At 39.2% G+C, this 13,380-nt stretch overlaps 1 protein-coding gene across 1 annotated transcript in view; it reads right to left on the bottom strand.

Annotated features, from left to right (window-relative positions):
- Positions 1 to 13,380, bottom strand: part of BVES (blood vessel epicardial substance) — a 42,624-nt gene extending 29,244 nt beyond the window's left edge. The window contains exons 1-5 of the mRNA XM_023205834.2: positions 13,185 to 13,380; positions 9,557 to 9,793; positions 5,341 to 5,465; positions 1,970 to 2,157; positions 1,125 to 1,233 (exon numbers count right to left, since the gene is read on the bottom strand). Of these exons, the coding sequence (XP_023061602.1) occupies positions 1,125 to 1,233; positions 1,970 to 2,157; positions 5,341 to 5,465; positions 9,557 to 9,782 (648 nt within the window). The 5' untranslated portion in view covers positions 9,783 to 9,793; positions 13,185 to 13,380. The remainder of the gene's footprint in view (positions 1 to 1,124; positions 1,234 to 1,969; positions 2,158 to 5,340; positions 5,466 to 9,556; positions 9,794 to 13,184) is intronic.

Genomic DNA, 13,380 nt, shown 5'->3' with positions numbered 1-13,380 from the left:
TCTGTTGCCCAGGCTGGAGTGCAGTGGCACGATCTTGGCTCACTGCAGCTCTGCCTCCCGGGTTCATGCCATTCTCCTGCCTCAGCCTCCAGAGTAGCTGGGATTGCAGGCGCCTGCCAGCACGCCCGGCTAATGTTTTGTATTTTTAGTAGAGACGGAGTTTCGCCATGTTAGCCAGGATGGTCTCGATCTCCTGACCTCGTGATCCGCCCGCCTCGGCCTCCCAAAGGGCTAGGATTACAGGTATGAGCCACCGCGCCCAGCCAGAGCAATTTGTTTTAACACAAAAGGAATCACACTAAGTAGTCCACATTCAAATTACTGCCATCATGAAGAACTTCATTCTTTACCCTTAAACATATTCATTAAGTACAAAAGAGTTTAGTGATTAGATTTCTTCCATAAGAATTAACAAAATAAATTCCCTAAGGCAAAGCCAGTTTTCTGGTTTTCCCCAATAAATGTCAATTACATGGTTTAAGAACACTGACTATCTACAACTCACATTTTCCTTTTTGCTAATAAAGCATAAGATGTTTTCTATAGAAAAACTTATAAAAATTCAAATAAGCAAAAAAAGTTTAAAAAAGCAATCAAACACAGTCAATAAATAACATTATGACAAAATTAGAATATATCTTTCTAGAACATTTTCTGTACATATAATATATACAGTATTTTTTAGGCCAGATGTGGTGGCTCACGCCTGTAATCCCAGCACTTTGGGAAGCCGAGGTGCGCAGATCACAAGGCCAGGAGATTGAGACCATCCTGGCTAACATGGTGAAACCCCCTCTCTACTAAAAATACAAAAAATTAGCCAGGCATGGTGGCGGGTGCCTGTAGTTCCAGCTACTCGGGAGGCTGAGGCAGGAGAAGGGCATGAACCCGGGAGGCGGAGCTTGCAGTTAGCTGAGATTGCACCACTGCACTCCAGCCTGGGCAACAGTGCGAGACTCCGTCTCAAAAAAAAAAAAAAAAAAAGAGACAATACTATACACACCCTATGGTAAACTTGTTTCTTTTCTCCAATAACTCATAGCTGTGTTTCTATTAATATCCTCTGGATTCTGAATGAGAGGCAAACTAGCTTCAATCTCCTTAAAAATCATGTGAAAACGTACCTGGAATTTTTCACCTTTGTGCATCTGAGTTGATCTAAATTCAGGAGAATCTATAAAGGCACAGGGGTAAATGTTATGCAGAAAATGTCCTCGATAGGAGACCTTCATTCTGATAACAGAAATTAATGTTAATAAAAGCAATATTTCACAAATACCATCACGATCCTTAAAACTGCTATAATCTTACGCGATTTTATTTTGTAGTACAGTTTTTAAAATTCCACAGATGATGGACAGAACTAAAAGCACTTCTTGAGGCACAAGTATTTCAAAAAATAACGTTGGAAAAAGAAAAAAACAGTGTCCAATATTGAGTCAGATGTATGCCATCTAGTGGTAACTATTGCTCGTGTAATGGAAGTGACCATATAATCTGTTACTCTAGCTGGGACACTTCTGAGAGGGAAAGAGGTGTCATTAATAACAATGCCAGCACAGCAGAGACTGACTCTCTCCCCGAAAGGCTGATATTCCTAGAAGTTGCATTTTAGTGATATTCAAGACAAATTAACTCTGAAGCATGCATAGGCTTTTTGAATTTCAATGTCTACTTTAAATCCACTTCAATTTTGACTCATTCATTTTTAATAAAAGGTCAAAAATGGTTAAAATACTTGCAATTGAAAATCCTGACATCAAGATTCAGAGCAGTACATTCAATCTGGCTTTAACATGTTGCTCTGCAACGTTGTAAAGTGTAGTTGCAGCATAAAATTCCACCAACAACAAATTCTGTGACTACTTCCTCCATTCATTGGCGACACTTCCTCCCATTCATTTCCTTCCCAGAGGCCATGAAAAGAGTAAAGGTAAACTAGGAATTGTGATTTCCACAGAACACTTACTTTCCCTTTAAGAGAATACTCAGACGGTCATCAACTGAGGTTTTATCCTCTGCAGCATAAGTCTGGCCCTTTTTCAAGGTTTGGATCATGCAAAACTGTCCAGTTAGTCTTCTGAACAAATCTGGAGGCACACGGAGTGGTTCAAACAACCGCCGGTAGATGCCACTGAGTTCCTTTTCAATCTTTACCTGAAATGTAGCAATGACTAGATGCTGTACCAACGCAGCGGCAACCCCAAAACACTGACCTCTGTGGTCCAAATATGGTTTTGAGAATAAAGAAATCTTTGATATATACCATCACCCTTCTGTATTGAGGCCAACAGAATCTTACACAGCAAGTGAAATGGTGATAGAAGTTTATACTTTAGATCCTAAAAGGGTACGGTTAGGTCATGTGAGGTGGTTCATGCCTGTAGTTCTGGCACTTTGGGAGGCTGAGGTGGGAGGATCACTTGAGTCCAAGAGTTTGAGAGCAGCCTGTTTAGGGTTTGCAACTGTTTAGGTTTTGAAGGTTGTCACAACATTCACCTTCCTAACCTTAGCACCTTCTATAAATAACAGAAAACCTATTCTGTGAAACCTTTTGTTTCACACACAAAAAAAATTTACTTTTAAATATGGCAGCAAGAAAATAAACACACAAAATAAGAATCAATGAGGAAACAAATTTACAAAAGTAACATACATTAAGCATTTTATCTCCATGTAATTACTTAATGCACCAATATAGAAAAACAAAAATTCACAGCTGCAATCACTGCTTCACATTTATGTACTCTCAAGCAAAGTGAAGGAAAAATGAAACGGTGTAAGAGTCTTAGTGTAGAAGTTTCATCCTAAGCTAAAATGAACTCTGTAAAATGGAGAACCCACTGGCAAATAAGGCTGGCTACTGGAGGAAGAGAAAACCAAAATGGCTTAATCATTTTTGTTGTAAGATTCTCCAAAGCCCAGGTCATGCCCCATCTTTGGGCCCAGCATTAGTCTCTGGAAGTCACACTAATTAGGTGGATGGAAAACCATACTGCACTGTATCTCTGGCAGGCACGATATGAAGCCTATAGATTCGGATCATGACAGCTGCTACAACCTGATGTCACGGTAGCATTTGCAATGCTCCTACTTGTCCTGCTGTTTCATTGTGAGGAAAATCCAGCATTTGTATTTTTCAAAAAAGTAGATTTATAGTATGAGAAGAAACAAAAGCACAGATACTAAGTGATTTACCTATTTGATGCCATGATCACATTAGCAACTTCTGAACCTTAAATTTTGGGGTTCCAGCAAGTTCTGACATTCAGAAAACGCAATCATTATCCACCTCTTCTACTCCAAACCTCTAGTAATGAGCATTTAATATGATTTATTCATCTTCTGCTCATCCCGTAACTCTCAGATCAAGCCCTTTTTATGTATTTATTTTTTGGAGACGGAGTCTCATTCTGTTGCCTGTGCTGGAGTGCAGTGGTGTGATCATAGCTCACCACAGTCTCAAACTCCTGGGTTCCAGTGATCCTCCCGAGAAGCTGAGACAACAGTGTGTGCTACTGCATCCACCTGATTTTTAAATATTTTGTAGAGACAGGGTCTTGTTATGTTGCACAGGCTGGTCTCAAACTCTTGGGCTCAAGTGACATTCCAACCTAGGCCTCCCAAAGTGCTGGAATTACAGGCATGAGCCATGGTGCCCAGCCGCATGAAGCCCTCTTATTAATTATTTTCTTTTTTTTTTTTTTTTTTTAGACAAGAGTGTCGCTCTGTCACCCAGGCTGGAGTGCGGTGGCACAATCTCGGCTCATTGCAACTTCCGCCTCCTGGGTTCAAGAGATTCTTGTGCCTCAGCCTCTGAGTAGCTGGGACTCCAGGTGTGCACCACCATGCCGGCTAATTTTTGTATTTTTCAGTAGAGACAGGGTTTTGCTATGTTGGCCAGGCTGGTCTTGAACTCCTGACCTCAGGTGATCCACCCACCTAGGCTTCCTAAAGTGTTGGGATTACAGGCATGAGCCACTTCACTTGGCCTAATTCTTTTCTTCTTTGAAAGCATTTACTCATCAAAGGTTTTTTTGAGCACCTACTGTGTGCTAATCATGTTCGACAGCAAAAGTGGATACAACAGTAAGTGAGTCAGATTACTGTTCCCAATTATTCACTGCTCCCAACCTCAGTAAGAGGACTGTACATCCCCTTACTCCACCCCATGCCCCATATTATCAAACTTGGCCATGTCACTCGTTTTTGCCAATGAAATATGAACAGAAACAATATATGTCCCTTTTGAGCAAAAGTTTTAAGAGACATTGGGTGTTTCTCTTTTGCTTTCTAGTACTTTTCCCTCTGCCATGAGAATGCATGGTCCAAATAGAACCTGCTGCTTCAGTACAGACCCTGAAATGAATGAGATGCATAGAACAGAATCACAGCTGACACACAGCTGCCAGAGTCAAGATACAAGGTGGGTGAGAAAAAAAGCCCATTTGCTGTTATATATCATTGAGATTCACTACATAGTATAACCTAGAGAAAACTGAGTAATACAGTAAAACAACACAGACTGAGTCACTATGTCTGGACGAGGTTACAATCTAGTTGAATGCCTATTACATATCATCTGTATCATTCAAATTAGAATCTTCTATGAATCGTCTTGTTTTCTGATAGTTTCCTACATGCAAATCTGGCCCCAAACATAAGATTAAGGCAAGCATTATATCTTTTATATCTTTTACTTTACTGAATGTTTGCTGTGCTTAGGAAAGTCAGTAAATACTGACTTTCTAGGTGATTTCTAGGGTGATTTCTAGGACCCTGCTGTTTTCCTACTCTATTTTTATTCTTGATATGATCAAGGAATACAACAAGATAAATCAGAGTTGAAAAGAAAAAGTTAAAGACTGGTGTTTTGGTAGCAACCCACCAAATTTGGTGACTTCCTTAAATGAATATTTTGGGCATTAGAAAAATATATAGTTATTACACTAAAAACTAGCATGAACTACTTGTAAATCATTAGAATGTTTACAGAAGTTGCCTATTAGTAAGTAACTTTGTAAATAGGCAATGATATGTCCAGGTAACATCTGAATATCAATACAAAAAAATCAAGTAATATGACTTAAAAAGGAGAATATTATTCATGTTCTCTCATATGCTAATGATTTTTAAAGTTTTAAAAACTCATATGTAGAACACATTTCATGGTACTAAAATGTTTCACTTTCAGGCATATGTAAACTGAAAGCCTAAACTTCAGAGAAATGATATTAAAGTGACTAAACATGCTAGATGCTTACTTTTAAGTCTGAACAAAGTACCTTTCAAAGTTTTAGCTTTAAAATCACTTCCTTATTAATTAATTTTAGTAATTACCGGTCTCTTCTTGTATAAAAGATATGACAGATGCAAAATGTTGACACCCAAGAACACAGAGTTCCAGATCATTATATCCAAGGCACATCGGTAGAGAGTGGCCCAGACAATATAAAGTGTACATCCTGTTGAAGAGCAAAGTTAACCTGTTAGATAATCTAGAAGAGCCTAAGCAGGGAGCTTAATAAACATGATATCCTCTATATATACAGTAGTCCTCCCTTTTCTGAAGGTGATACTTTCTAAGACCCCCAGTGGATGCCTGAAACCATGGGTAGTACACAACTCTATAAACACTATGTTTTATTGATCTGATATCCAAAACAGCTAATAAGTGACTACTGGGTGGGTAACACAGATAGTGTGGATAAGTTGGACAAAGGGATGATTCACATCCCAGGCAGGATAGAGCAGAACACTGCAAGATTTCATTGCACTATTCAGAATGTCTTGCACTTAAAACTTATGAATTGTTTATTCTTGGTATTTTCCATTTAATATTATTGGACTGTTGTTGACCACAGAAAGTGAATCCCCCACTGGATGTGGGGACTACTATAAATCAAACACATTTCAGAACTACCTAAGCCAAATATCACATTGTTTCATTTTGTTTTTTGTCCAGTGACCAAAAAAAACCCAAATATATGCTTTGTTGAATAAAATCTGTATTAAAAATATACAGGAAATACAAAGTATAAAAAATATTTTTAAAGGGGAAAAATCCATAATTCTACTACTTAAAAAAGGCCATTAAATATCATATAATTTAATTCTGCCTTACAGAATTAGTTTTCATACAGTTTTACCTGATGACAAACCTAGCACACATACAATTTTAAAATCTCCTTTTTAACTTATTCCAGTGATTTTCCCATTTCATTAAACTCTTTGCAAGCATAGTTTTAAATGACTGCAACTGATTAAACCATAATTTATTTAACCCTCCCCCTACTGCTGGAAAGACAAGATTCTGAGGGTATAATTTTTGACAAGTGGAAAAAAAATTTTATACATACAAATTTTTCTGTATTTGTGATTGTTTACTTAGTCTGGATTACCTGAAGGTGAATCTAGGGAATTAACTTTATAGTTTTTTACAATATTGAAGAATTGTTTTTCAAAATGTTTGTATAAATTTGCAATCCTACCAGTTAGAAATACCAATATCAAGTTGTCAGTATAGTCATGTGTCGCTCAATGAGACGGATATATTCTGAGAAATATTTCGTTAGATGATTTAGTTGCTGTGTGAACATCATAGCGTATACGTACATAAACCCAGATGGCACAGTCTACTACACTATAGGGTGTAAATCAGTACAAGTACAGCTTGTTACTGTATTGAATATTGAATACTGCAGGCAACGATAACACAATGGTAAGTATTTGTATATCTAATTATATCTAAACATGGAAAAGGTGAACATGTGGTACTATACTATGGGACCACTTTCGTTATACGATGCATGACTGTATTATAAAATGTGAAAACTCCTAACTTGATAGTGAGGAATTATGTATACTTTATTTTGTATTTCCATGATTACTGGTGAGCCTGCATATTTTACCAAAATGTTTTAGCCATCTGATTTTTCCCTTAGTGATTATCCATTTAACTCTGAGAATCTTCCTGTGTTTTCTTATTGATTCTCTTACCTTATATAAAATATTCCCAGTTTCTTTTGATCACTTTTATGGTAGGAGAGTTAATACAGTGTATATATTTAAAATAAAACTATCATTAAGATATAAATCATTGACACATGCATACTCACAAAAGCTAACCTCACACTTTAAAAGTTTACTCACTTGCAATTTTTTATTTCACAAGAATGATTTGAGGCACCTAAATAAAGCCCCAAATGTAAAAATTTAAATATTCTTTAAGTAATATTTCATAGCAAATAGTGAAGCAATTTAAAATATTTTAATTTAAAGGAGACAAGGTATACAATGGGAGGATAGAGAAAAACTGGAGGACCTGAATTATAGTCGTGGTTTGGCCGTTTTTTTCTCCATCTTAATTCTGGATGGGTCATTTTATTTGTCTAAGTTTCACTTTTTTTAATTTTTTTTTTTTTTTTTTTGAGACAGGGTCTTGCTCGCTCACCCAGGCTGGAGTGCGGTAGTCTCGATATTCCAGGCTCAAGCCATCCTCCCACTGCACCCTCCCAAACAGCTGGGACCACAGATGTGTGCCACCATGCCCAGCTACTTTTAAAATTTTTTGTAGACATAGGGTCTCACTACATTGCCCAGGCTGGTTTTGAACTCCTGGCTTCAAGAGATACTCTCACTTCAGCCTCCAAAAGTGCTGGGACTACAGGCATTAGCTACTATGCCTAGCCTAGGTTTCTCTTTCTGCATTTACAGAATAAAGTGTTAGATTTGATAATATCTTTGGTTCACTCCACCACCAAAACTCTGTCTTAAAATTCATAATTGATGTTTGCTTTTTTATAGGGTACAGTATTTTTTTTTTTCCATTCAACTCCCTGTTCCTACTGTTGCAGTCCTCACCTTACTCACAGGTCACACAGCCACAGAAGTCCCACAAGCTTCTATAACCTTCCAGCCTCTTTTCCCTTGTCATTTATCACTTTTTTTTTTTTTTTTTTTTGAGGCGGAGTCTAGTTCTGTCACCAGGTAGGACAGAGTAATCTGTCACCAGTTTACTTATACATATTAAAATCCATAGCAAGTACATTTTAAAAATATACATTTTACACATACTTATATAAAACCATTTCCTATGTTACCTGTCTTCGGTCTCTGGTCCTTAAAAAAAACTCTTATTAATTGCACAAATTTGGTCCTTGCCAAACATTATGTAGTTTTACAGAATATATGAATTATTCTGCTTCAGGAAAATTCCAAGCGGCCCAATCTTGGCCCACTGCAACCTCTGTCTCCTGGGTTCAAGTGATTCTTCTGCCTCAGCCTCTCGAGTAGCTGGGATTACAAGCGCCTGCCACCATGTCCAGCTAGTTTTTGTACTTTTAGTAGAGACAAGGTTTCACCATGTTGGCCAAGCTGGTCTCGAACTCCTAACCTCAGGTAATCTGCCTACCTCGGCCTCCCACAGTGCTGGGATTACAGGCATGAGCCACTGTGTCCAGCCCATTTATCATACATTTTTAAGCACAATGCACTGCTCTATGTTCATCCCAATATGCTCAATTTCCTTCTCTTCTGTGCTTTTTGCTTGGATACTGCACATACTCACTTAGAGAAATCCTGCTCATCTTCCAAAATCCAGGTCCCATGTCACCTCCTCAGTGGGATCCTGCTCTGCCCTCCTACTGAGCCTATCACCTTCTCCGTGTCCCCCTGGATAATGTGTGCACACCTACATCCCAGCATCTGATACGCCATACTGGGATTGCCCATCTGTTTCTCTACCAGCCCCCACAAGAATGTCTTTCTCAAGGATGAAGACAGCCTTCCTTAATCTTTTTCTGACACATCACAGGTGCTAAAAAATGCACCTGAATAAATGGGCCATTAGGGAAGTAATCACATAGAGAGTAATTTGTCAAGAATCACTGGCTAAAGTAACAGATTCAATTGTTTTAATATTCTGATGTGAATCAATTTAACTTGCTTCATTAGGGTTACTGGGACCAAAAAAAAATTTGTTTTATTTGAACTACTGTATCTGGGTAATTGTTTTTGTTCCCAATGATTCTTTACCGCCCACAGCAAATATCTTTTCAAGTAATAATAGTTAAAACTATACAGTATTTACTATGTGCAGGCAATATTCCAAGTTAAATATATATATGACACATATTTAATTCATAACAACTTTGGGAGGTGGTATTATTTTTACCCTTATCTGATACATGAGGAAACTGAGGCAGTAGAAAGATTAAATCATTTGCCCAAGTTACAGTTAACAAGATGTAGAACCAGGATTTGAACCACACAATTTGGCTCTAAAGTCCACACTCTTACACATGAATGAATTTTCTGGTATCTGGAAAACCTAAAGAACACATGAAAGCACATATAAACAAAGTAAGTAAGGGAGAGATATGGCATGTGAAGGCCTATGCTCTAAGCTAATTGATATACTGCTAATTCATTAATGAAGACTTACATTTTTTGGCTTGCTATGGGCCTGACAAAGAATACTCTGAAGATCTCAATGCAAAGCCCATCTTATGTCAGTTACAGAAAAGTTACGTAAAATATTAGTTAGGTATCTTACCTAGAGTTAACATTCCCCTAAGAAATATCATATGCAGGTGAAGAGTAGTTGGAATAACCAACCCAACTGCAAAACAAATATTTGCTACATGAAAAACCAGATGATGTATCTCTCTCCAATTTTCACAAGCGGTCTCATTGGAAGGCACAGGTATGATGCTTTTTAACTCAGGTGTAAAACCTATGGCAGTTGATTCTCTCAATGGGCTGGACTCTGTATAATTCATTTTGAAAATTCCTGTAAAAACAAGTAAACAGAAGTAAAATCATAAAAATGGTAATCGTATCTTTTTACCTCCATAGGTATTATAACAAAATTATTTCTGTGAATTAAATAGACTTCTTTAGTGCTTATGAATTAGACAGACCCAGATTCAAATCCCAACTCTGTCACATATTAAATGTATTCAGTTCCTTACCTGTTAAAGGATGATAATAATACCTCATATGCCTTATGATTAAATGAAATGATACATACTTATCATTATACTTAGCATAGCGCACAACTATTCCCTCATAGGCACATATATACCTATACAGACTTGTAGGGAAGGGAGGAGTGAGGGAATTAGTCTTGAAGACAATCACCAATGTTCATAAACCATGGTAATTACAAAGTTATTTAGTCAAGTCTTCCATCAAATTCCCACCGGTGACTGAATCCAAACACAGGAAAAATAACTAGAAAACTAATTATTTGAATACTTAAAAAAATATGAATACCCTCACATCTATCTGAAGGCTTAGGATATTTAGAAGGCTCTATTTGTATACCGCCATTAAATCACTGTACCATACATACATAATACATTATCATATATGCAAATAATACATAGCCATATAAACATTTATATATACACAGAGAGATACAACATGAAACTTTTATTGTCTAATTTAAATCTCTCCTTTATTTCCCATAATAATTCTAGTTGGTAGCATATCACAAATTAAAAAGTAGTAAACTTCCAGTTTACTTATACATATTAAAGTCCATAGCAAGTACATTTTAAAAATACACATTTTACACATGCTTATATAAAACCATTTCCTATGTTACCTGTCTTCGGTCTCTGGTCCTTAAAAGAAACTCTATTATTAACTGCACAAATCTGGTCCTTGCCAAACACTATGTAGGTTTACAGAATATATGAATTATTCTGCTTCAGGAAAATTCCAAATGGGGACCCTAAATACATCTAAATTTAGAAATATGTATTTCTTTCAAAATAAGGTCATGCAATTAATCTTACTTCTCTACTGCTTATTCTTAACATACTAAAGTAAAGGTTTTAGGTAGTAGAATAATTGGTACAAAATGGGTATTTTGAAAGGATGTTAACAGACAAATGTGAAAGAATTCCACAGCTTAAAGCTGATAAAAAAACAAACACACCAATTTACAAATTGTGAATGAAATGATCAAGTCAACTGAAGATCTTTTCACAAAACGCTGAAATAGCTCGTAAATATAATAGTAATAGTTGACTTAGATACTGATTTGCTACAAAAAGGGAAGAAACAAAAATTTACCTATTTTCCAAATGTCTAAAATCAGCAAATATATAAGCCTATCAGGATGGGGAGGGGCATTATTTTAATAACTCCATTTATACAAAGTTTGCTTTTCAAGGCCAAAGGAGAATGAATCTCATAACTTCTGCAGGAGAGAGAATGATATGACATGTCCTCTATCACTCATAACCTAACATCACCTACCCTAGCATTACATAGCTTAATAATAACTACCATTTCGACAGCACTGTAGAATGTACCTACACTCCCATTGTCCTGTTTGTCCTCTATGAGGCAGGGACAATATTTATCTATCTATGTACTCCCAAGGCCTAGCCTCTGTAGAGGAGGCCACTGAGGCAGGGAAGAAAGCCACTCTGAAGGAACCTCAACCTGACAAATACTTTTAGAAATCACTGTTCAGTCTCCCCACATCTCAGTAATAAAGCCAGGAGAGTGCCTAGCCTTCCTGAGGTTGAGTCAGGTTCTATACCACAAGCCACCAGGGAGCCACATAAGCCAGGGAAAGCCATTCTGCTCCTCGGGTCTGTTTCTTCCTTGGAATAGGGAAAATTTTCATAGCCTATGGTTCTAACATACATTTACATAATCAATCAATCAATACATATTCCCCTCGAGTTCACCCAATTTCACCTGTATTGCCTATTAATCCACTATAATTCAATATCAGGCTTTTATAAGTTCTTAAAGTGACACTAAAAGTACCAATTTCTGGTCCAAGGAAAATGACAGGAAAACTACAGTTATGACCCAAGAACCAGAAAATATTATTAGCAAGTTTTAGAAGGCAGGGTCATCCTAAACATGTTTTGATACACCACACCTTATTAAAGAGATATGTATATACAGAGATACATGCAAAGGCATATAGATGTATCTATATATCTACATAATTGTCTATTGTGAAATGCCAGCTACCTATTGTTGAAAATATTGATCAGATCAGTTTACTCTGATTACCACTTAATCGTTTAGTGGCTTACACTGAAAAATTCTTATACAGAGAATAGGTGGAAAGAGGTTAGATTGCTAAATTGGTAAACTTTTCTGATTAATTTTGACTAAATCAAGAGAAATCATCTTTCCCTCATCAGATCATCAAAGTTGAAGTCCTTAAGTTATCCATACTTGTAAAGTTCTGTTTATCGGTTTTCAAATAAGTGATTGTAGGGCTAAATAGCTAAATGCTGAAACTAACATTAAACCTTTACCAAACTAAAAAAAAGGAAAAAGATAACTGCAACGGGCAAGTCTTGCTAGTCGAGTTAATTCATTCTGTAATTCTAACTGAATCTTCACACATCTTCCGAATGGCAAATGGCATTACATTGCTAAGAGTCTTTTCGCACTTATTCATGCTTCAAAGGAGGCAGTTTCTGGGACTTGTCTGGCCAACAACCCGTTCCCAAAGGCTCGGGGAAGGAGGTTGCGGGTGGGTGGCGTGGACCTCGAGTCACCAGTCATCGGCGCTCTCCCGGGGCCCTCTGACCTCGCTCCTTAAAGGAGGAGGGTCCGCCGCAACGGTCCTCCTCGGCCAGGAGCTCTCGGGACGCGGGGGTGAGGAGTGAGCGCCGTGGCCCACCCTACTCTCGGAGCGGGGACAGAGTGGGCGACACCGCGCGCCCGGCTGCACGCAGGCTCTGCGCTGCACGCGGTGGCCCTACAGGGGGCGAGGAGGAACCCCGGGGATCCGGCGGGGAGAGCAGAAGCTGAGCTCACCAAGGGGCATGCCCGCCGCAGAGCGCGGGAGCCAGCACTCGGTGGGGCCGAGAGCCCGAGGACGCTGGGGCTGCCTGACCCGAGCGGCGGCCGCTGACCCTTGAGGGTCTCTGTGGCCGCAGGGCCCAGACCCGGGGAGGAGGGCGGCCTTCAAGGACCGGGAGCCCCTCGAGAGCGCGGCCAGCGAGGAGGGACAGAGGGCGGCGCCCCCGGCTGCCCGGACGCGGAGAACAAGCAACAGCCCCCTGGGCCGACAAAGTTGGTCCCCGAGGGGCTGAGATCCAACTTTCGCTTCCTGATTTAGCCAGGGGAGCGCGAGGCCGCACACAGCCCGGTGCAGGGGGACAGCAGGCTGTAGCTGCGCCTCCCATCCTTACCTGGCTGGTCCCTGGCGGGGAGCCTGGGCAGCGCCGACCAAAGTTCGGAGCAGCAGCTTCGGGGCGGGGGACGCGGGGAACACGGGCTCAGCTGCTCGACGGGAGCCCGACGCGCCCTCCTCGGCGGGTCGGCGAGTCCGGAAGCTCCGCTGCCCGGGCCGGGTCCCCACGCCCGCAGCCGCTTTGACTAAAATAG

This window comes from Piliocolobus tephrosceles, chromosome 5, assembly GCF_002776525.5.
Source record: "Piliocolobus tephrosceles isolate RC106 chromosome 5, ASM277652v3, whole genome shotgun sequence".
NCBI classification, from domain to species: Eukaryota; Metazoa; Chordata; class Mammalia; order Primates; family Cercopithecidae; genus Piliocolobus; species Piliocolobus tephrosceles.
The sequence above is the reverse complement of the archived record's forward strand: the minus strand, read 5'-3'. Positions and strand labels throughout refer to the sequence as shown.